The sequence below is a fragment of the Oncorhynchus keta genome, chromosome 12 (assembly GCF_023373465.1).
Source record: "Oncorhynchus keta strain PuntledgeMale-10-30-2019 chromosome 12, Oket_V2, whole genome shotgun sequence".
NCBI classification, from domain to species: domain Eukaryota; kingdom Metazoa; phylum Chordata; class Actinopteri; order Salmoniformes; family Salmonidae; genus Oncorhynchus; species Oncorhynchus keta.
The window spans coordinates 43,325,177-43,347,962 of record NC_068432.1 but is presented as its reverse complement, the minus strand read 5'-3'; the positions used below and the strand labels follow the sequence as shown (position 1 = coordinate 43,347,962).

At 42.9% G+C, this 22,786-nt stretch overlaps 1 protein-coding gene across 1 annotated transcript; it reads right to left on the bottom strand.

Annotated features, from left to right (window-relative positions):
- Nucleotides 1-9,698: 9,698 nt before the first annotated feature.
- Nucleotides 9,699-22,554, bottom strand: LOC118391535 (anthrax toxin receptor 2-like). Its single transcript, XM_035783024.2, has 17 exons — nucleotides 22,138-22,554; nucleotides 21,767-21,838; nucleotides 21,114-21,185; nucleotides 20,916-20,997; nucleotides 20,567-20,671; nucleotides 20,378-20,446; nucleotides 19,841-19,921; nucleotides 19,685-19,745; nucleotides 19,472-19,567; nucleotides 18,860-18,929; nucleotides 17,840-17,918; nucleotides 17,093-17,188; nucleotides 16,919-16,975; nucleotides 16,709-16,804; nucleotides 16,326-16,505; nucleotides 16,105-16,185; nucleotides 9,699-10,472 (listed from the first exon to the last, which is right to left on the bottom strand). The coding sequence occupies exons 1-17, from the start codon at nucleotides 22,272-22,274 to the stop codon at nucleotides 10,434-10,436; spliced, it is 1,473 nt and encodes a 490-aa protein (XP_035638917.1). The 5' UTR covers nucleotides 22,275-22,554; the 3' UTR covers nucleotides 9,699-10,433.
- Between the last annotated feature and the right edge of the window lie 232 nt (nucleotides 22,555-22,786).

Here is a 22,786-nt window from a genome sequence, read left to right as displayed (position 1 = left end):
CTAGTGTGCCTTGTTAAATGTTAATTTGTGTAATTTCTTTCCTTCTTAATGTGTTAGAGCCAATCAGTTGTGTTGTGACAAGGTAGGGTTGCCATACATAAGATGGCCCTATTTGGTAAAAGAGCAAGTTCATATTATGGCAAGAACAGCTAAAATAAGCAAAGAGAAATGATAGTCCATCATTACTTTAAGACATGAAGATCAGTCATTCTGGAAAATGTCAAGAACTTTTAAAGTTTCTTCAAGTGCAGTCGTTAAAACCATCAAGCACAATGATGAAACGGGCTCTCATGAGGACCGCCACAGGAAAGGAAGACCCAGAGTTATCTCTGCTGTAGAGGATAAGTTCATTAGAGTTACCAGCCACAGAAATCGGCAATTAACTGCACCTCAGATTGCTGCCCTTGTAAATGTTTCACAGAGTTCAAGTAACAGACACATCAAAACAAATCAACTTACATTTGTCACATGCGCCGAATACAACAGGTGTAGACCTTAGAGTGAAATGCTTACTTACAAGCCCTTAACCAACAATGCAGTTTGAAGAAAAATAGCTGTTAAGTAAAAAATAAAATAAATAAAAGTAACAAATAATTTATAAGCAGCAGTAAAATAACAGTAGTGAGGCTATATACAGGGGGTACCGGTACAGAGTCAATGTGCAGGGGCACTGGTTAGTCGAGATAATTGAGTTAATATGTACATGTATGTAGAGTTAAAGTGACTATGCATAGATAATAAACAGAATAGCAGCAGCGTAAAAGAGTAGGAGAGGGGGTGGTGCAATGCAAATAGTATGGGTAGTATATTTGATTAGATGTTGAGGAGTCTTATGGTTTGGGGGTAGAATCTGTTGAGAAGCCTTTTGGACCTAGACTTGGCACTTCGGTACCGCTTGCCATGCAGTAGCAGAGAGAACAGTTTATGACTAGGGTGACTGGAGTCTGACCATTTTTAGGGTTTCCTCTGAGCATCATCTGTTCAGAGGAGACTGCGTGAATCAGACCTTCGTGGTTGATTTGCTTCAAAGAAACCACTACTAAAGCACACCAATAAGAAGTAGAGACTTGCTTGGGCAAAGAAACACGAGCAATGGACATTAGACCTGTGGAACTTGCAGACTTGTTTACGTGTTGCTGTGCATTTGTTGCCAACCTTACTTTGCTACCTGAGAACTTTACGGTTTTTACCTTTTAATTACCGTTTATATTTTTGGTTTTTCCCTCACTCAACTTTTTTTCATTCAACTTTTTCACTCCGGATGCTTTATCTGGACGTGGTTTGTCAGGACCTCCAACAGCCGAAGCTAAGTAGTAACATTAACATGACGCCTTCTAATTGCAGTCACTGTACTCATAATATACAGGAGAACGATCGCCTTACGGCGCAGATAGCTGTGCTACAAGCCCAGCTTCAGACACAATCGTTAGGCAAGGGTAATTTCAGTGAACGAAAGGATGAATAGGACAGATAGTAACGTTAGTATAAATCGCCTCGCATGGTCTCCGCAGCCGGACAACTTTCTCATGGTTTCTGGAGGGAAATGCTGTAGGAATGCTCAACCGGTGTCGCTCATTCATCCGACAGAAACTTTCAACCGGTTTTCCCCATTAAGCAGCTAGGTGGAGTCTGAGGCCAAGCCTTCTCTTGTCTCTACTCCTCCCGAAGCTTCCCACCATTAGCTCTGACAAATTGAAAACCCTAGTCATTGGCGACTCCATTTACCGCAGTATTAGACTTAAAACGAATCATCCAGCGATCATACACTGTTTACCAGGGGGCAGGGCTACCGACGTTAAGGCTAATCTGAAGATGGTGCTGGCTAAAGCTAAAACTGGCGAATGTAGAGAGTATAGGGATATTTTTATCCACGTCGGCACCAACGATGTTAGGATGAAACAGTCAGAGGTCACCAAGCGCAACATAGCTTCAGCGTGTAAATCAGCTAGAAAGATGTGTTGGCATCGAGTAATTGTCTCTGGCCCCCTCCCAGTTAGGGGGAGTGATGAGCTCTACAGCAGTCTCACAACTCAATCGCTGGTTGAAAACTGTTTTCTGCCCCTCCCAAAAGATAGAATTTGTAGATATTTGGGCCTCTTTCTGGGATTCACCCACAAACAGGACCAAGCCTGGCCTGCTGAGGAGTGACAGACTCCATCCTAGCTGGAGGGGTGCTCTCATCTTATCTACCAACATAGACAGGGCTCTAACTCCTCTAGCTCCACAATGAAATAGGGTGCAGGCCAGGCAGCAGGCTGTTAGCCAGCCTGCCAGCTTTGTGGAGTCTGCCACTAGCACAGTCAGTGTAGTCAGCTCAGCTATCCCCATTGAGACTGTGTCTGTGCCTCGACCTGGGTTGGGCAAAACTAAACATGGCGGTGTTCGCCTTAGAAATCTCACTAGGATTAAGACCTCCTCCATTCCAGTCATTATTGAAAGAGATTGTGATACCTCACATCTCAAAATAGGGCTACTTAATGTTAGATCCCTTACTTCAAAGGCAATTATAGTCAATGAACTAATCACTGATCATAATCTTGATGTGATTGGCCTGACTGAAACATGGCGTAAGCCTGATGAATTGACTGTGTTAAATGAAGCCTCACCTCCTGGTTACACTAGTGACCATATCCCCTGTGCATCCCGCAAAGGCGGAGGAGGTGTTGCTAACATTTACGATAGCAAATTTCAATTTACAAGCTGAGCTTCTAGTCATGAAATCTATGCAGCCTACTCAATCACTTTTATAGCTATTGTTTACAGGCCTCCTGGGCCATATACAGCGTTCATCACTGAGTTCCCTGAATTCCTATCGGACCTTGTAGTCATAGCAGATAATATTCAAATTTTTGGTGACTTTAATATTCACATGGAAAAAATCAAATCAAATTTATTTATATAGCCCTTCGTACATCAGTTGATATCTCAAAGTGCTGTACAGAAACCCAGCCTAAAGCCCCAAACAGCAAGCAGGTGTAGAAGCACGGTGGCTAGGAAAAACTCCCTAGAAAGGCCAAAACCTAGGAAGAAACCTAGAGAGGAACCAGGCTATGTGGGGTGGCCAGTCCTCTTCTGGCTGTGCCGGGTGGAGATTATAACAGAACATGGCCAAGATGTTCAAATGTTCATAAATGACCAGCATGGTCGAATAATAACAAGGCAGAACAGTTGAAACTGGAGAAGCAGCATGGCCAGGTGGACTGGGGACAGCAAGGAGTCATCATGTCAGGTAGTCCTGGGGCACGGTCCTAGGGCTCAGGTCCTCCGAGAGAGAGAAAGAAAGAAAGAGAGAATTACAGAGAGCATATGTGGGGTGGCCCGTCCTCTTCTGGCTGTGCCGGGTGGAGATTATAACAGAACATGGCCAAGATGTTCAAATGTTCATAAATGACCAGCATGGTCGAATAATAGTAAGGCAGAACAGTTGAAACTGGAGCAGCAGCATGGCCAGGTGGACTGGGGACAGCAAGGAGTCATCATGTCAGGTAGTCCTGGGGCATGGTCCTAGGGCTCAGGTCAGTTGAAACTGGAGCAGCAGCATGGCCAGGTGGACTGGGGACAGCAAGGAGTCATAATGTCAGGTAGTCCTGGGGCATGGTCCTAGGGCTCAGGTCCTCCGAGAGAGAGAAAGAAAGAAGGAGAGAATTAGAGAACGCACACTTAGATTCACACAGGACACCGAATTAGGACAGGAGGGGTACTCCAGATATAACAAACTGACCCTAGCCCCCCGACACAAACTACTGCAAATCAAATCAAATCAAATTTATTTATATAGCCCTTCGTACATCAGCTGATATCTCAAAGTGCTGTACAGAAACCCAGCCTAAAACCCCAAACAGCAAACAATGCAGGTGTAAAAGCACGGTGGCTAGGAAAAACTCCCTAGAAAGGCCAAAACCTAGGAAGAAACCTAGAGAGGAACCGGGCTATGTGGGGTGGCCAGTCCTCCTCTGGCTGTGCCGGGTAGAGATTATAACAGAACATGACCAAGATGTTCAAATGTTCATAAATGACCAGCATGGTCGAATAATAATAAGGCAGAACAGTTGAAACTGGAGCAGCAGCACAGTCAGGTGGACTGGGGACAGCAAGGAGCCATCATGTCAGGTAGTCCTGGGGCACGGTCCTAGGGCTCAGGTCCTCCGAGAGAGAGAAAGAAAGAGAGAATTAGAGAGAGCATATGTGGGGTGGCCAGTCCTCTTCTGGCTGTGCCGGGTGGAGATTATAACAGAACGTGGCCAAGATGTTCAAATGTTCATAAATGACCAGCATGGTTGAATAATAGTAAGGCAGAACAGTTGAAACTGGAGCAGCAGCATGGCCAGGTGGACTGGGGACAGCAAGGAGTCATCATGTCAGGTAGTCCTGGGACATGGTCCTAGGGCCCAGGCCAATTGAAACTGGAGCAGCAGCATGGCCAGGTGGACTGGGGACAGCAAGGAGTCATCATGTCAGGTAGTCCTGGGGCATGGTCCTAGGGCCCAGGTCCTCCGAGAGAGAGAAAGAAAGAGAGAATTAGAGAGAGCATATGTGGGGTGGCCAGTCCTCTTCTTGCTGTGCCGGGTGGAGATTATAACAGAACGTGGCCAAGATGTTCAAATGTTCATAAATGACCAGCATGGTTGAATAATAGTAAGGCAGAACAGTTGAAACTGGAGCAGCAGCATGGCCAGGTGGACTGGGGACAGCAAGGAGTCATCATGTCAGGTAGTCCTGGGACATGGTCCTAGGGCCCAGGCCAGTTGAAACTGGAGCAGCAGCATGGCCAGGTGGACTGGGGACAGCAAGGAGTCATCATGTCAGGTAGTCCTGGGGCATGGTCCTAGGGCTCAGGTCCTCCGAGAGAGAGAAAGAAAGAGAGAAGGAGAGAATTAGAGAACGCACACTTAGATTCACACAGGACACCGAATAGGACAGGAGAAGTACTCCAGATATAACAAACTGACCCTAGCCCCCGACACATAAACTACTGCAGCATAAATACTGGAGGCTGAGACAGGAGGGGTCAGGAGACACTGTGGCCCCATCCGAGGACACCCCGGACAGGGCCAAACAGGAAGGATATAACCCCACCCACTTTGCCAAAGCACAGCCCCCACACCACTAGAGGGATATCTTCAACCACCAACTTACCATCCTGAGACAAGGCCGAGTATAGCCCACAAAGATCTCCGCCACGGTACAACCCAAGGTGGGGGGCAACCCAGACAGGCCGACCACAACAGTGAATCAACCCACCCAGGTGACGCACCCCCCAGGGACGGCACGAGAGAGCCCCAGCAAGCCAGTGACTCAGCCCCCGTAACAGGGTAGAGGCAGAGAATCCCAGTGGAAAGAGGGGAACCGGCCAGGCAGAGACAGCAAGGGCGGTTCGTTGCTCCAGAGCCTTTCCGTTCACCTTCCCACTCCTGGGCCAGACTACACTCAATCATATGACCCACTGAAGAGATGAGTCTTCAGTAAAGACTTAAAGGTTGAGACCGAGTTTGCGTCTCTGACATGGGTAGGCAGACCGTTCCATAAAAATGGAGCTCTATAGGAGAAAGCCCTGCCTCCAGCTGTTTGCTTAGAAATTCTAGGGACAATTAGGAGGCCTGCGTCTTGTGACCGTAGCGTACGTGTAGGTATGTACGGCAGGACCAAATCAGAGAGGTAGGTAGGAGCAAGCCCATGTAATGCTTTGTAGGTTAGCAGTAAAACCTTGAAATCAGCCCTTGCTTTGACAGGAAGCCAGTGTAGAGAGGCTAGCACTGGAGTAATATGATCAAATTTTTTGGTTCTAGTCAGGATTCTAGCAGCCGTATTTAGCACTAACTGAAGTTTATTTAGTGCTTTATCCGGGTAGCCGGAAAATAGAGCATTGCAGTAGTCTAACCTAGAAGTGACAAAAGCATGGATTAATTTTTCTGCATCATTTTTGGACAGAAAGTTTCTGATTATATAAACGGCTCTCTATCCACTGGATGTGTACCAAACTCACTAAAAGTGGCAGTAATAAAGCCTCTCTTGAAAAAGCCAAACCTTGACCCAGAAATTATAAAACACTATCGGCCTATATCGAATCTTCCATTCCTCTCAATTTATTTTGAAAAGGCTGTTGTGCAGCAACTCACTGCCTTCCTGAAGAAAAACAATGTATACGAAATGCTTCAGTCTGGCTTTAGACCCCATCATAGCACTGAGACTGCACTTGTGAAGGTGGTAAATGACCTTTTAATGGCATCAGACCGAGGCTCTGCATCTGTCCTCGTGCTCCTAGACCTTAGTGCTGCTTTTGATACCATCGATCACCACATTCTTTTGGAGAGATTGGAAACCCAAATTGGTCTACACGGACAAGTTCTGGCCTGGTTTAGATCTTATCTGTCAGAAAGATATCAGTTTGTCTCTGTGAATGGTTTGTCCTCTGACAAATCAACTGTAAATTTCGGTGTTCCTCAAGGTTCTGTTTTAGGACCACTATTGTTTTCACTATATATTTGACCTCTTGGGGATGTCATTCGAAAACATAATGTTAACTTTCACTGCTATGCGGATGACACACAACTGTACATTTCAATGAAACATGGTGAAGCCCCAAAATTGCCCTCGCTAAAAGCATGTGTTTCAGACATAAGGAAGTGGATGGCTGCAAACACTCTACTTTTAAACTCGGAAAAAACAGAGATGCTTGTTCTAGGTCCCAAGAAACAAAGAGATCTTCTGTTGAATCTGACAATTACTCTTAATGGTTGTACAGTCGTCTCAAATAAAACTGTGAAGGACCTCGGTGTTACTCTGGACCCTGATCTCTCTTTTGACGAACATATCAAGACTGTTTCAAGGACAGCTTTTTTCCATCTACGTAACATTGCAAAAATCAGAAACTTTCTGTCCAACAATGATGCAGAAAAATATATCTATGCTTTTGTTACTTCTAGGTTAGACTACTGCAATGCTCTACTTTCCGGCTACCCGGATAAAGCACTAAATAAACTTCAGTTAGTGCTAAATACGGCTGCTAGAATCCTGACTAGAAACAAACAAATTTATCATATTACTCCAGTGCTAGCCTCTCTACACTGGCATCCTGTCAAGGCAAGGGCTGATTTCAAGGTTTTACTGCTAACCTACAAAGCATTACATGGGCTTGCTCCTACCTATCTCTCTGATTTGGTCCTGCCGTACATACCTACACGTACGCTACGGTCACAAGACGCAGGCCTCCTAATTGTCTCTAGAATTTGTAAGCAAACAGCTGGAGGCAGGGCTTTCTCCTATAGTGCTCCATTTTTATGGAATGGTCTGCCTACCCATGTGAGAGATGCAAACTCGGTCTCAACCTTTAAGTCTTTACTGAAGACTCATCTCTTCAATGGGTCATATGATTGAGTGTAGTCTGGCCCAGGAGTGTGAAGGTGAACGGAAAGGCTCTGGAGCAACGAACCGCCCTTGCTATCTCTGCCTGGCCGGTTCCCCTCTTTCCACTGGGATTCTCTGCCTCTAACCCTATTACAGGGGCTGAGTCACTGGCTTACTGGTGCTCTTTCATGCCGTCCCTAGGAGGAGTGTGTCACTTGAGTGGGTTGAGTCACTGATGTGATCTTCCTGTCTGGGATGGCGCCCCCCCTTGGGTTGTGCCGTGGCGGAGATTTTTGTGGGCTATACTCGGCCTTGTCTTGTGGTGTGGGGGCTGTACTTTGGCAAAGTGGGTGGGGTTATATCCTTCCTGTTTGGCCCTGTCCGGGGGTATCATCGGATGGGGCCACAGTGTCTCCTGACCCCTCCTGTCTTAGCCTCTAGTATTTATGCTGCAGTAGTTTATGTGTCGGGGGCTAGGGTCAGTATATTATATCTGGAGTACTTTTCCAGTCTTATCCGGTATCCTGTGTGAATTTAAGTATGCTCTCACTAATTCTCTTTCTCTCTTTATTTCTCTCTCTCAGAGGACCTGAGCCGTTGGACCATGCCTCAGGACTACCTGGCATGATGACTCCTTGCTGTCCCCAGCCCACCTGGCCGTGCTGCTGCTCCAGTTTCAACTGTTCTGCCTGCGGCTATGGAATCCTGACCTGTTCACCGGACCTGCTACCTGTCCCAGACCTGCTGTTTTCAACTATCTGGAGGCAGCAGGAGTGGTAGAGATACTTTTAATGATCGGCTACGAAAAGCCAACTGACATTTACTCCTGAGGTGCTGACTTGCTGCACCCTCGACAACTACTGTGATTATTATTATTTGACCATGCTGGTCATTTATGAACATTTGAACATCTTGGTCATGTTCTGTTATGATCTCCACCCGGCACAGCCAGAAGAGAACTGGCCACCCCTCATAGCCTGGTTCAGCTCTAGGTTCCTTCGTAGGTTTTGGCTTTTCTCGGGCGTTTTTCCTAGCCACCGTGCTTCTACACCTGCATTGCTTGCTGTTTGGCTGGGTTTCTGTACAGCACTTTGAGATATCAGCTGATGTACGAAGGGCTATATAAATACATTTGATTTGATTTGGACATCTGTCCTTTGGTCTGGTGAGTCCTAATTGGAGATTTTTGGTTCCAACCGCTGTGTCTTTGTGAGATGCAGAGTAGGTGAACGGATGATCTCTGCATGTGTGGTTCCCACCGTGAAGCATGGAGGAGGAGTTGTGCTGGTGTGGGTGTGCTTTGCTGGTGCCACTGTCAGTGATATTTTTAGAAGTCAAGGCACACTTAACCAGCATGGCTCCCACAGCATTCTGCAGCGATACGCCATCCCTTCTGGTTTGCGCTTAGTGGGACTAACTATCATTTGTTTTTCAACACGACAATGTCCCAACACATCTCTAGGCTGTGTAAGGGCTATTTGACCAAGAAGGAGAGTGATGGAGTGCTGCATCAGATGACCTGGCCTCCACAATCACCCGACCGCAACCCAATTGAGATGGTTTGGGATGAGTTGGACCGCAGAGTGGAGGAAAATCAGCCATCAGGTGCTCAGCATATGTGGGAACTCCTTCAAGACTATTGGAAAAGCATTCCTCATGAAGCTGGTTGAGAGAATGCCACGAGTGTTCAAAGCTGTCATCAAGGCAAAGGGTGGCTACTTTGAAAAATCTAACATTTTAAATATATTTTGATTTGTTAGACACTTTTTTGGGTTACTGCATGATTTCGTATGCGTTATTTCATAGTTTTGATGTGTTCGCTATTATTCTACAAAGTAGAAAATAGTAAAAATAAAGGAAAACTGTTACTTTTGACTGGTACTGTAGATTAGCAAATTCACCAGATTTTATGATCACATCATAGGCAGCTACAATGATGGGAAAATAAGTAGCCACATAGACTGATGAAAATTTAGGAGTAGGCGTATTGTTTATTTATGTACATTTTTATCATGTAAATCAATTATTTGGGGATTCCCATTGGATTTTACATGCAAATTATGTGTATCAAGCCCATTGCATTCTGCAATTATAATAGTCTTTCCCATAAATACCTCCTCTAGAAAATAAAACGCGGATCTGACATTATTCTCTCTTGTTCTGTTTGTCCTCAGGGCCTGGAAACCGAAGCAGGGTGTTTATGTACAATAAGCATTAGGTCAAGGGGATTAGATAAACAATGTGATTTGTATTATGGCATTTAGCAACATGAATGAGATTTGGCCTGCAGCTTTCGAAAAATATGACCCTGTTGTAGTTTTACTTGAAAGTGAAATCCTTACAATCTTTCCACAGAATGTTGAAAAATCTTTATTTAGAAAACCACATTTGAAACAGCAGAGCTTGAATAAAAAATAAGAGAAATACACTGTGTACAAAAAATTTCAACATTTTGTACCAATTTTTTAAAATTCACTGAGCTTTATTTTTAGTACTCTTTTATTCACTTAATTACTTACGATTGTTGTTTTATTGTCAAGAGGTGAAACTGTAAGTTAAGTATTTAATTGTATATCCACGTATATCATGTTTATATGACCAATAAACAGACATGAACTTGAATGACTCCTGACAATAAATGAAACGGTGACATGAGGATTTTATAGCAAGTAAGCAAGCTAACATTGTTGAATGCTACTGAACAGCCCTGTTTTATTCCAGATAAATACATGTTAAATAATAAGTCCTAGGAGAGGCACATTTACAGTTGGATGTTTTAGGTATGTTGCCCATAGGCTCCTGCATAGCCGCAGGAAGTAGTTTGAGGGTGGGGGTGCTGATACAGACGGCTATATCGGTCCGCAAATCCAGGACTAGTAAAGCCCCAGTGTACTACTTTTGTGAAGTATTTAAAATATAAAATATATATAAATAAAAATAAAATATGTATTAATAAATGTTTTGTCTATATATTTTTTTCTTCAGGGGGCCGAGAGCACCCTCAGCACCCTCAGCACCCACTCTTCCCACGGCTATGGGCTCCTGTTCTCTCCATAGCCTCATAGTCCACAGATTATGGTGTGTTTGACCTAATGATTGGGAACTCGGGTGAAATTCATACAGCGCCCCTGAAACAAAACAAAATGCAGATTATTTATTCCATTTAAACCTTTCACTTTACCAGGTAAGTTATTAAGAACACATCATTTTGTACAATAGAGAGCAGTTAGGCTTAAATGTACCTATTGTATTCTACACTTATTAAAAAATGTACAGCAGTACTTCCTTGGCATACACTATATTTCATTACAGCAGTAACACCTCCCCAGCCCCACCTCCATATCAGCCTAATCCTCATGAACAATAGTGCATGGCTGCATCTACCCATTCTCCCCACCATGAATGGACTTGTTTCTCAGATAAATAAGGTAGATCAGTTACAAAATGAGCTCCTAATGGGAGTCGCTATATACGTGGCATATCATGGACATTTTTGAACAATGCAGAGTTGGTATTTACAATAATATATCATAATTAAACTCAATTGAGGCAGCCTGTAATGGGTAAGGAAGGAGGAGATGGTGAATGGGCCGGGGCATTGACACAACATCAATTTTAGCCAATCAAGCACGAGAGTATAACTGGCTGAACAGACAGCCACTCCCATTCGGTCAAGAAGGGAGCCCCCATCGTTATCCCAGGCGAGTATAGAGCAGATACAGTGCCATGCAAAAGTATTCATCCCCCTTGGTGTTTTTCCTATTTTGTTGCATTACAACCTGTAATTTAAATTGATTTTTATTTAGATTTCATGTAATGGACATACACAAAATAGTCCAAATTGGTGAAGTGAAATTTAAAAAAATCACTTGTTTCAAAGAATTAAAAAAAAAAAAAAATGAAAAGTGATGCGTGCATATGTATTCAACCCTTTTGCTATGAAGCCCCTAAATAAGATCTGTTGCAACCAATTACCTTCAAAAATCACATAATTAGTTCAATAAAGTCCACCTGTGTGCAATCTAAGTGTCACATGATCTGTCACATGATCTCAGTATATATACACCTGTTTATATACACCTATATACACCTCAGTATATATACACTGAAAGGCCCTAGAGTCTGCAACAACACTAAGCAAGCGGCCCCATGAAGACAAAGGAGACTTTGAACATCCCACAGAGCACCATTAAATCGATTATTAAAAAATCGAAAGAATATGGCACCACAACAAACCTGCCAAAACTCATGGACCAGGCAAGGAGGGCATTAATCAGATAGCTTTTTGGCTATCAAGGAAAACGCTATGTCTGGCGCAAACCCCAACACCTTTCATCAAATCAAAGTTTATTTGTCACGTGCGCCGAATACAACAGGACCTTACAGTGGACCTTACAGTGAAATGCTTACTTACAGGCTCTAACCAAAAGTGCAAAAAAGGTGTTAGGTGAACAATAGGTAAGTAAAGAAATAAAACAACAGTAAAAAGACAGGCTATATACAGTAGCGAGGCTATAAAAGTAGCGAGGTTACATACAGACACCGGTTCGTCAGGCTGATTGAGGTAGTATGTACATGTAGATATGGTTAAAGTGATAATGCATATATGATGAACAGAGAATAGCAGTAGTGTAAAAGAGGGGTTGGTGGGTGGTGGGACACAATGCAGATAGCCCGGTTAGCCAATGTGTGAGAGCACAGGTTGGTTGGCCCAACTGAGGTAGTATGTACATGAATGTATAGTTAAAGTGACTATGCATATATGATAAACAGAGTGTACCAGCAGCACCCCGAGAACACCATCCCCAGAGCGAAGCATGGTGGTGGCAGCATCATTCTGTGGGGATGTTTTCATCGGCAGGGACTGGGAAACTGGTCAGAATTTAAGGAATGATGGATGGTGCTAAATAGAGGGAAATTCTTGAGGGAAACCTGTTTCAGTCTTCCAGAGATATGAGAGGTTCACCTTCCAGCAGGACAATGAGCCTAAGCATACTGCAAAAGCAACACTTGAGTGGTTTAAGGTGAAACTGTTAAATGTCTTGGAACGGCCTAGTCAAAGCCCAGACCTCAATCCAATTGTGAATTGCTGTACACCTGCGGAACCCATCCAACTTGAAGGAGCTGGAGCAGTTTTGCCTTGAAGAATGGGCAAAAATCCAAGTGGCTAGATGTGCCAAGCTTATAGAGACATACCCAAGAGACTTGCAGCTGTAATTGCTGCAAAAGGTGGCTCTACAAAGTATTGACTTTGGGGGGTTGAATAGTTATGCACGCTCAAGTTTTCTGTTTTTCTGTCTTATTTCTTGTTAGTTTCACAAATTAAAAATATTTTGCATCATCAAAGTGGTAGGCATGTTGTGGAAATCAAATGATACAACCCCCCCCCCCAAATCCATTTGAATTCCAGGTTGTAAGGCAACAAAATAGGAAAAATGCCAAGTGGGAATACCTTCGAAAGCCACTGTAAGTACCAGCCCTCTTATAGCCACACACCAGGAAGAGGAATTGGTGCATGTTTAAACGCATGCTTACAGCTAGTATGCCTGTTCAGTGTTCACATTTATCAATTACTTATTGAAGCCAAGATGTTTTACGGAGTTTTGCTTGAAATAGTACATTTTGGTTGCAGTTTTAAGTTGAAACCGAAATCTGGCACCATAATAATAAGTTACATTTGACCTCAACTGACCTGTAACTTACAAAACCATAACCATGTAATAAAACATTTATTTCAAAAGGTTGTTATAGTAAATGTAGTGTATTAATTCAGAACAAATTCAGTATAGTATTATCACATGAACTGACACCCCAGACAGACCCCACCTTCCTTACTAATGGAAAGAGGATGACCAGCATCCTGCACTTACCTAGAGTGTCTGGTCTATAATGACAGGACAATAGTATGAATGATCAGTGTCTTAATTAACACGTACTACACGAACACGGTGTGACAGAGTATAAGAACACAGTATGACATCCCCCCCATCTTCGTTTACTAACTGTGACAGGGCAGAGGCCTCACATAATGGTGATAATACAATGCATTCGGAAAGTATTCAGACCCCTTGACTTTTCCACATTTTGCTACTTTACAGCCTTATTATAAAATTGATTAAATAATTGTTTTTCCTCATCAAATTATACACAATACCTCATAATGACGAAGTGAAAACAGGTTTTTAGAAATGTTTGCAAATTTATTAAAAATAAAAAACAGAGTCTCAAACTTGAGGTGCATCCTGTTTCCACTGATCATCCTTGAGATTTTTCTACAACTTGATTGGAGTCCACCTGTGGTAAATTCAATTGATTGGATTTGGAAAGGCACACAGTTGACAGTGTCAGAACACAAACCAAGCCATGAGGTTGAATGAATTGTCCGTAGAGCTCCGAGACAGGATTGTGTCGAGGCACAGATCTTGGGAAGGGTAACAAAAAATGTCTGCAGCATTGAAGGACTCCAACAACACTATGCCCTCCATCATTCATAAAAATGAAGAAGTTTGGAACCACCAAGACTCTTTCGAGAGCTGGTCACCTGGCCAAACTGAGTAATCGGGGGAGTGGACATCAGAAGCCACTCCTCAGTAAAAGGCACATGACAGCCCGCTTGGAGTTTGCCAAAACGCACCTAAAGGACTCTCAGACCATGACAAACAAGATTCTCTGGTCAGATGAAACCAAGATTGAACTCTTTGGCCAGAATGCCAAGCGGTACATCTGGAGGAAACCTGGCATGGTGGTGGTGGTAGCATTATGCTGTGGGGATGTTTTTCAGAGTCAAGGACTGGGAGACTAGTCAGGATCGAGGGAAAGATTAATGGAGCAAAGTACAGAGAGATCCTTGATGAAAATCTGCTACAGAGCACTCAGGACCTCAGACTGGGGCAAAGGTTCACCTTCCAACATGACAACAACCCGAAGCACACAACCAAGACAATGCAGTAGTGGCTTCGGGACAAGTCTCTGAATGTCCTTGAGTGGCCGAGCCAAAGCCTGGACTTGAACCCTATCTAACATCTCTGGAGAGATCTGAAAATAGATGTGCAGCGATGCTCCCCAAACAACCTGACAGAGCTTGAGAGGATCTGCAGAGAAGAATTGGGAGAAACTCCCCAAATACAGTCTGTCACGTGTGCTCCCTCTCCGGCCTCTAGGTCACCAGGCTGCTCGTTAGGGCGCACACCTGTCACGTGCATAAGCGTTACATAAGCGTTACAGCGTTACGTGCATAATGAGACTCACTGGACTCCATCACCTCCTTGATTAACTGCTCTTCATACAGTTGAAGTCGGAAGTTTACATACACTTAGGTTGGAGTCATTAAAACTTGTTTTGCAACCACTCCACAAATGTCTTGTTAACAAACTAAAGTTTTGGCAAGTCGGTTAGGACATCGACTTTGTGCATGTCACAAGTAATTTTTCCAACAATTGTTTACAGACAGATTATTTCATTTATAATTCACTGTATCACAATTCCAGTGGGTCAGAAGTTTACATACACTATGTTTACTGTGCCATTAAACAGCTTGGATAAATTCCAGAAAATGATGTCATGGCTTTAGAAGCTTCTGATAGGCAAATTGACATCATTTGAGTCAATTGGAGGTGTACCTATGGATGTATTTCAAGGCCTACCTTCAAACTCAGTGCCTCTTTGCTTGACATCATGGGAAAATCAAAAGAAATCAGCCAAGACCACAAGTCTGGTTCATCCTTGGGAGCAATTTCCAAACGCCTGAAGGTATCACGCTCATCTGTACAAACAATAGCATGCAAGTATAAACACCATGGGACCATGCAGCTGTCATACCGCTCAGGAAGGAGACGCGTTCTGTCTCCTTGAGATGAACGTACTTTGGTGCGAAAAGTGCAAATCAATCCCAGAACAACAGCAAAGGACCTTGTGAAGATGCTGGAGGAAACAGGTACAAAGGTATCTGTATCCACAGTAAAACAAGTCTTATATCGACATAACCTGAAAGGCCGCTCAGCAAGGAAGAAGCCACTGCTCCTAAACCACCATAAAAAAAGCCTGACTGCAGTTTGCAACTAACTGCACATGGGGACAAAGATCGTACTTTTTGGAGAAATGTCCTCTGGTCCGATAAAAAACTAAAATAGAACTCTTTGGCCATAATGACCATCGTTATGTTTGGAGGAAAAGGGGGAGGCTTGCAAGCCGAAGAACGCCATCCCAACCGTGAAGCACGGGGGTGGCAGCATGATGTTGTGGGGGTGCTTTGCTGCAGGGGGGATTGGTGCACTTCACAAAATATATATTTTTAATTAATCCATTTTAGAACGAGGTTGTAACGTAACAATGTGGAAAAAGTCAAGTGGAATGAATACTTTCCTAATGCACTGTAGACATTAAGGGTCAGGGTGGCCAGTCACACCAACATGGACATCCATCCTCTTCTCTCAGTGGAGAGTCATAACTAACCTTCTAGGTTTTCTTTCTCTCCCTTACTACCCCTCACCACTGATGAGCTAGACAAGGTTACTAAACGTGTGAAAACTGAATGACAATGACCAAACAGCGAGCTCAGTCTTCTTTTCTCTCTTTCTCTTTTCTCTCTCTTTCTCTTTCTCTCGTTCTCTTTCTCTTCTTTTCTCTCTTTCTCTTCTGTTCTCTCTCTTTCTCTCTCTTCCTTTCTCTTTCTTTTGTTGCAGTCAGGGTTTGGTCAATCCCATTTAAATGCAGTCCATTCAGGAAGTAATCTGGAAACCTTTATAGAAGGGGGTACCTTACCCTGTCCTGTGCTGTTGGTCTCATGACAGCAACTCGATCATACTGGCGCCTGAGTAATGCTACTAGAGCATCAAAACGCCCCTGAGAGAAAGAAACAATGAGAATTGTGGTGATGAAACCAGTCTAAAAAAAGATATGATGAAACCGGTAAAAAATATTAAAGACATCAAGTCAGTTACTGACTGCCATTGTCAACTGGGTTTGAAAGCATCCGAACTGACCTTGATGGGTGTGTACCATCTGGACTGTTCTGGGATGTGATAGGTGGGGTGTGGACTATGAGGCATTGGTTTTCTTCCAATGGTTTCATCCACCTCCTCTTCCACCATTGTGACCACTGCGTTCTTAGCTTTCTCTAGCCGTGCACCTTCCTCCGTGGAACCCTTCTCTCCCCATCGAACCTAATACACACTTTACATTAGGTTATTTTATACACTTCACCTTTCATTTTATACTGTTTATATATTTTTTTGTAGCACAAAATAACCATTCAGACCTTTAGAGTTACTAACATCACTCAAAATAAAGTAACACAACTCAGTGTCAAGATATAGTGCAGCCCAAATAGATGGGGTTGAATGGGGTAATACTCATTCTGACATACCTCCATGCGTTTCATTCCTCCGATACCTCTTCCTCCATAATAGGATGCATCCACCATGGGCCACTTCCTCTTGGGTAGAGGGTCCTCCTCAGGCTCCTATTGGAGGAGACACAGTGAAACCACTGCATTAACCCTGTGAAGAGCTGAATGAACTGACATTCATGTTGATTTAAACAACAGTCTTAAGGATCTAAGCGACAGTCCACTCACAGGTACTGGTGGAGGAGGGGGAGGAGGGGGGCGACAGGGAGGGGGGTCCTTGATCACCTGTAAAATAGAAGCCTTCTTCTATTACTATATACTATCAACCAACAACCATTTTAACTGATTCACTCATACTGTTTCTATTTTTCAAGGGGAAAAGTGCTGTGTTGAACCACTCACAATAGTGCAGCAGAGCGGCCAGAACCACCACAGCAGAACCAGAGCCAGTAACAGGAGGAGGACCAAGACCAGCACCAGCACCACTGTCCCATCAGACTGCATCAGGAGACACTGTCACTTTAAATGTGTAGCTATAGAACTCTGAATGAATTCTATTGTGTACTTTCTGTGTTTTCATGTTTTATGTACCATCTTTTTAAGCACATGACCAAGTTAATTTCCCTCTTGTGGAATATACATTTGATCTGAATCCCTCATTGAGTCTGAATGGTAAACAAAGCAGCCCGGTACGCAACACAGACTTGAACAGATTACTTTATACCAAACATAAATATAATATATAATACTTGATAAACTGGGTTTTTCAAGCCCTGAATGCTGATTGGCTGAAGGCTGTGGTTTATCAGACTGTATACCATGGGTATGATAAAACATGTATTTTTACTGCTCTAATTATGTTGGTAACCAGTTTATAATAGCAATAACGCGCCTCAGGGGTTTGTGATATATGGCCAATATACCACGGCTAAGGGCTGTGTCCAGGCACTCCACGTAGCATTGTGCTTAAGAACAGCCCTTAGCCGAGGTACATTGGCCATATACCACGCATCCTCTGGCTTATTGCTTAAATATTTAATGGACTTTATCAGACTAGACTTTGGTGAACTAAGACTGACCAAACTGAATGTCAGTGGAGTGAGGCTGTTTGTTTTGAGTGTTGGCGTTGTCTGTAATACTGATACTCACACATTCTGTAGCGTAGATAGTGAATGGACTTGAGATGTAGGACTGACCCTTGTTCAAGCTGATCAGCACATCTATCGATCTATTGAGAGAGAAAGGAAATCCAGCCCATTTCTATGTTATTGCTGAGAGAGAAAGAGACTAACAAAGTAGGTCAAGTCGAACTTAATTGATGAATCGGCCTGGCAGACCAAACGTTGAAATGCCAGGGCACTGTGCCATAGCAAACAGGCATGCTGGTGGCAGGGTAAACACTATTACATGGTCAACGGTGGGTACCCACTGGGCACAGGCGTCAGTTCAACATCTAGTTTTGATTAACATTTGGTTGAGTTGTCAACTAACGTGAATTCAAAGTAAAATCAACAACAAGTGTCACCATGTCATTGGATTTAGGGTAAAAGTTGGGAGCAAAAAATTGCCCTCATGTTGATGACTTTTTTTGTGCTTTTCCAATCAGATTGACACGTTGATTCAACGTTATCACATAGATTTTGGGGGTTGAAATGACGTGGAAACAAAGTTGATACAATGCGTTTTTGCCCAGTGAGTAAACACTAACAGGGTCACAAAGTCTCACAAAAACATCCTCATGTACTAAACTGTTTAAATGACAGTATGCCAAACCATTTTGGTGTGTCTCACCACTACACATTGGTTCAGCCTATTCGTTTGATATTTTATTACGAAACCAGGCAGGTAACTGTAATGGAATAGGACTGAACCGCATTTATTCTCCAATCTCCACCAAACTTCTATTCTATTTTTATACTTGAATTATTTTATTTTGTTGTTTTTATAAAGCAATCGATCCGTTACCCGTCGAACCAACTGCCCACCCTGAATGAAAGTGTGTGTACTCTTCGACAGTGGAGCTTGGGTTTCAGCATGGTTCTTCTCTCACGGCAACCAACAGACAACATGCCATTCCTTTGATCTGCCCATCTGAACGCACTCAGTAGCTCACTGGCCATTTATGGCTACAGGAAGTTCCACAAGGAGAGAATCAAGTGCAGCACTTACTGTCCGACTTCATGCAGCACTGGTGCTGGACACAACAGATAGCCATCCTGCACCACACTAGGGCTCTCATCTGGGAGAGAGGGAAAGAGAGACAGAGCGAGAGGGAGGGGTTGTGGGGAGCGAGAGAAAGTGTGAAAGGGAGGGTGGGGGGTGATCTCTATTCCCTCTCAGTGAAGACACATTGTTTGTTATGTTCTATATTAAGCAATGAGACAGAGACCAGCTCCATGCACTCAGCTGGCTACAGAATGACGTCTCTGTTCTCTAGCTACTAAATAAGACACTGTTCTGTTCTCTCCGGTTTGGGAAAATAGTGAGCCCCAACATTCACTCCATGGCCTCATTACTCTATTAGTATGGCTACAGAATGAACAGGGTGACCAACATCTTTCCATGGTGAAATTGATTGAATCCTGAGGAATGGCATTGAAGTGCATTGTTTGGTGTACAACTACAAAGGACTGTGGCATCTGGTAATATACATGAATGAATGTGATGTAACAAGCGGTTAGGGGGTGTTATTGTCAATTTGCACTCTTACAGTAGGTTGGTGTGTCAATATTGGAATGCAGAATGTGATGCATTATGGAGCTTGTGGTAGGGTATACTAACTGTAGGTCTTCTGGTTGACTGTGAGAACACAGATTACTCCCTCCTGGCTCCTCCCACGGGTGAAATCATATCCTCTCAGCACAATGTTAAAAGATTCTGGAATGTTATGGAGGGTCACAATGTTAGGATTTTCGGGAACAAACTAATAATAATGTTAACCAATATTGATCACATTTAATCAGTATAACGACAAACTAAATCTTTGCAACATACCGTTCACACAAACATTAGTGGGCTCTATACTGAATATTTCTGTGCAGGATTTCTTCAAAATCTGTGAAAAATATAAATAACGATGATGTAAATTACATGGTATGTGTCTTAAAGTTTATTCTGACATATTGTTCTATGTAATTATTCTGACCTCACCGAATTCACAATGGTTTTGAGTGCATGAAATCCAGCCAGCACTGGGAATACTTGGTCTTTGCTGTCTGCAATGTCAACAAGCTGTAGAGATAAGAACGCAAGCATACTCTATGATGTTACACAACATCTGAGAGATTGCCTTCCCACATCTAACGTACATCAGTACATTACTCTGTCTCTCTGTTGATGTTTTCCTGCCTGGTTTCCAAGGCTCTCATCTAATGTAATGAAACTATAACAGGAAGCAGGGCTGGCACGATCGTGATCTTATTAGATGATTACAGTACAACGGACTTCCTGTCCAGACTGCTAACGCTCGCTGAGAGGGACAGACGATCAAATCATTAAACTGGTACTCTCATTTTCCTTTCACTATGTTATCAATATCAATCAGCTGTTACAGCATTGTGCATGCTTATCCAACAGATTTCAATGTAAACCAATATTTCAGCAGGGATACTGTTTGTGCATGGCTGTGTGCAGTTTGTGACGGCTTCTCCAGCCTACAATTGATAAAGTGAGACTTCAAAATCATACCTGTCTCTCATCAAAGTCCTTCACACCGACACAGTACACTCTAGCACCAAACTCCCTGGCCGCGTTAGCCTGAAACAAAAAGAGAGAACCAATGGATGAATTTATGGAAAATAGCTGTGTACTAGTAAGAGCTCAAAGCAAAGTAAGTACTATGTTATTGCTCATCACAGTCTATTATAATGGCATTACCTCCTCTACTGTCAGTTCATAGGGATAGACCTCCAGTTTCCCATCAGTCAGAGCGATGATGATGCTGGATGACCGTGTGACCTGGGCCTTTATCTGCTCTGAAGCCTACATGTAGGAAGCCATGTTTTAATATATATGCCATTTAGCAGACGCTTTTATCCAAAGCGACTTACAGTCATGTGTGCATACATTCTACGTATGGGTGGTCCCGGGAATCGAACCCACTACCCTGGCGTCACAAGCGCCATGCTCTACCAACTGAGCTACAGAAGGACCACACATAATGTGGACAACACATACAGTACAACTACAAAAATATATATAACTGCTACGAATCAAAACTTCATACCACTTTCATTCCTTCGTGCATGTATGTTTCACCAGCTGGTCTGATTTCACTTAACTTTTTCAAGCCTTCCTCTATTTCATACCTACAAAGGAACGAGAAATATGCATTTTAGGTCCTATATTATCTGAGAGATGATGTGTACCGCGAGAGAGTGTGTGTGCTGTCTCGTTAGGTGAAATATGTTTATTGTAGTAGTACCTGTCTCCAGTTAGTGGTAGAATCACCTCCGCTCTAGATGAGAAAACTATGAAGGAAACTCTCATCTTTGGACTAGAACAAACACAGATACACAAGGGGATAAATGGGATTAAACACCCAAGAAGATGCAGAAGCAGATTAACTCCAGCAATGACTGGTCATTTTGTATTTAAAAGACTACACTAGTAGCTTTACTTAGCCCTATTCCCCACACCCTTTGGGGCTAACCATTTTTTTCTACATTAGCCTACAATTATACACCAGTTGCCACCACAGCCAGATGTGCCGAATGTTTTGTGGAGTTAAATTTAGTACCCCATTATTAAGTTTAAAAATAATCCCAGTCATGCAGTATCCTAGTGTTCGGTGGACCTACTTTTTGTTAAATGCCTAGGCTTCTACTCGATAAAGATATGCCCCACTTTCACAGGGCCGTGTTTACTACAGTTTACCTATTGATTCCAGCTGTGAAAACATGCCCTTGGTAAATCATTGATAAAAGGGGCTCAAACAGTCAATATACTGAAAACTTGTATCATGAGAGAAAGGGAGAGAGAGAGAGAGTTGTGTGGGTTTTGTCCTGATGGATTGTGACATGTTCAAAGCAAATGTAACCTCATAGAGAGCTTGACCTGAGAGCATAGACAGTTTACCTCACAAAGCGGTTGGTGAGCTGCTCCACAAACTCATAGATCTCTCCCCAGTTATCATACACACTACCAGACCTGTAGAGCACACAATGGAACTCTCTAAACCAAACAAACCCATACGAGGACTATACAGACTGAAAAAGAACATTAGTCATTTTAATACTATTTACATTAGCATTTTGACTACTTGTTACACATTTGTTTTTTTCACACACATAACTTGATAATAAAATGTTTGATACGTGCACTCTGACACCTGATAGATGCTATTGAATTATGTTGATACAAGATACTTCAACATAAAAAAAATAGAACAAGAAGTCACGTTCATATCAACGACATCTTCCATTTAGTTTAGAGGCTAGAATACTTACCTATCTAAAACGAAATAAATATCAAAAGCTCCATGGCAAGATGCCTCTTCGCTTTGACAAAATAATGTGTTTATTAGAAAGGAAAGAAGAAATACAATCCCTTGTCCGTTGAGGATCATTGCCTTGATAAAAATCATATTTTCTCAATTATATTTTGCACATTTCACTGTCTACCTTACATGCGCTTCCTTGTATGTTAAACAAGATAAATCAAGGCTCAAGACTGACTGATTTTCCAACGAAAAAATGGACAAGAAACTGACATTACTTTTACGCGACATGTTACTAGCATATGTCTTTGTAAATACCGATGATTGTCCTTGCCACTCGCATAGTTGTTAACTATACATTGTCTGAATGGAGAGAATAAAATGATTTGGCCGGTCGCATCACCGCGGATACTGTACCATCCCATCTGAAGTGGGCATGCGCAAGATATCCGGACACTTCGAACCCTATTTATTTATTATTATTTACTATTTTACCTTTATTTTTTTACCTCTGTCGCTCCCTCACCCGCGTTGGGGAGACAGCAGGTGACAACATGTTTTGTTAAATTAACAATTTAGGTAACTATTTCAGTTCAACAACCAAACTTTATTGAAGCTTGATACGCAATTAATTATAGCCAAACCATAGAAAGACGTGG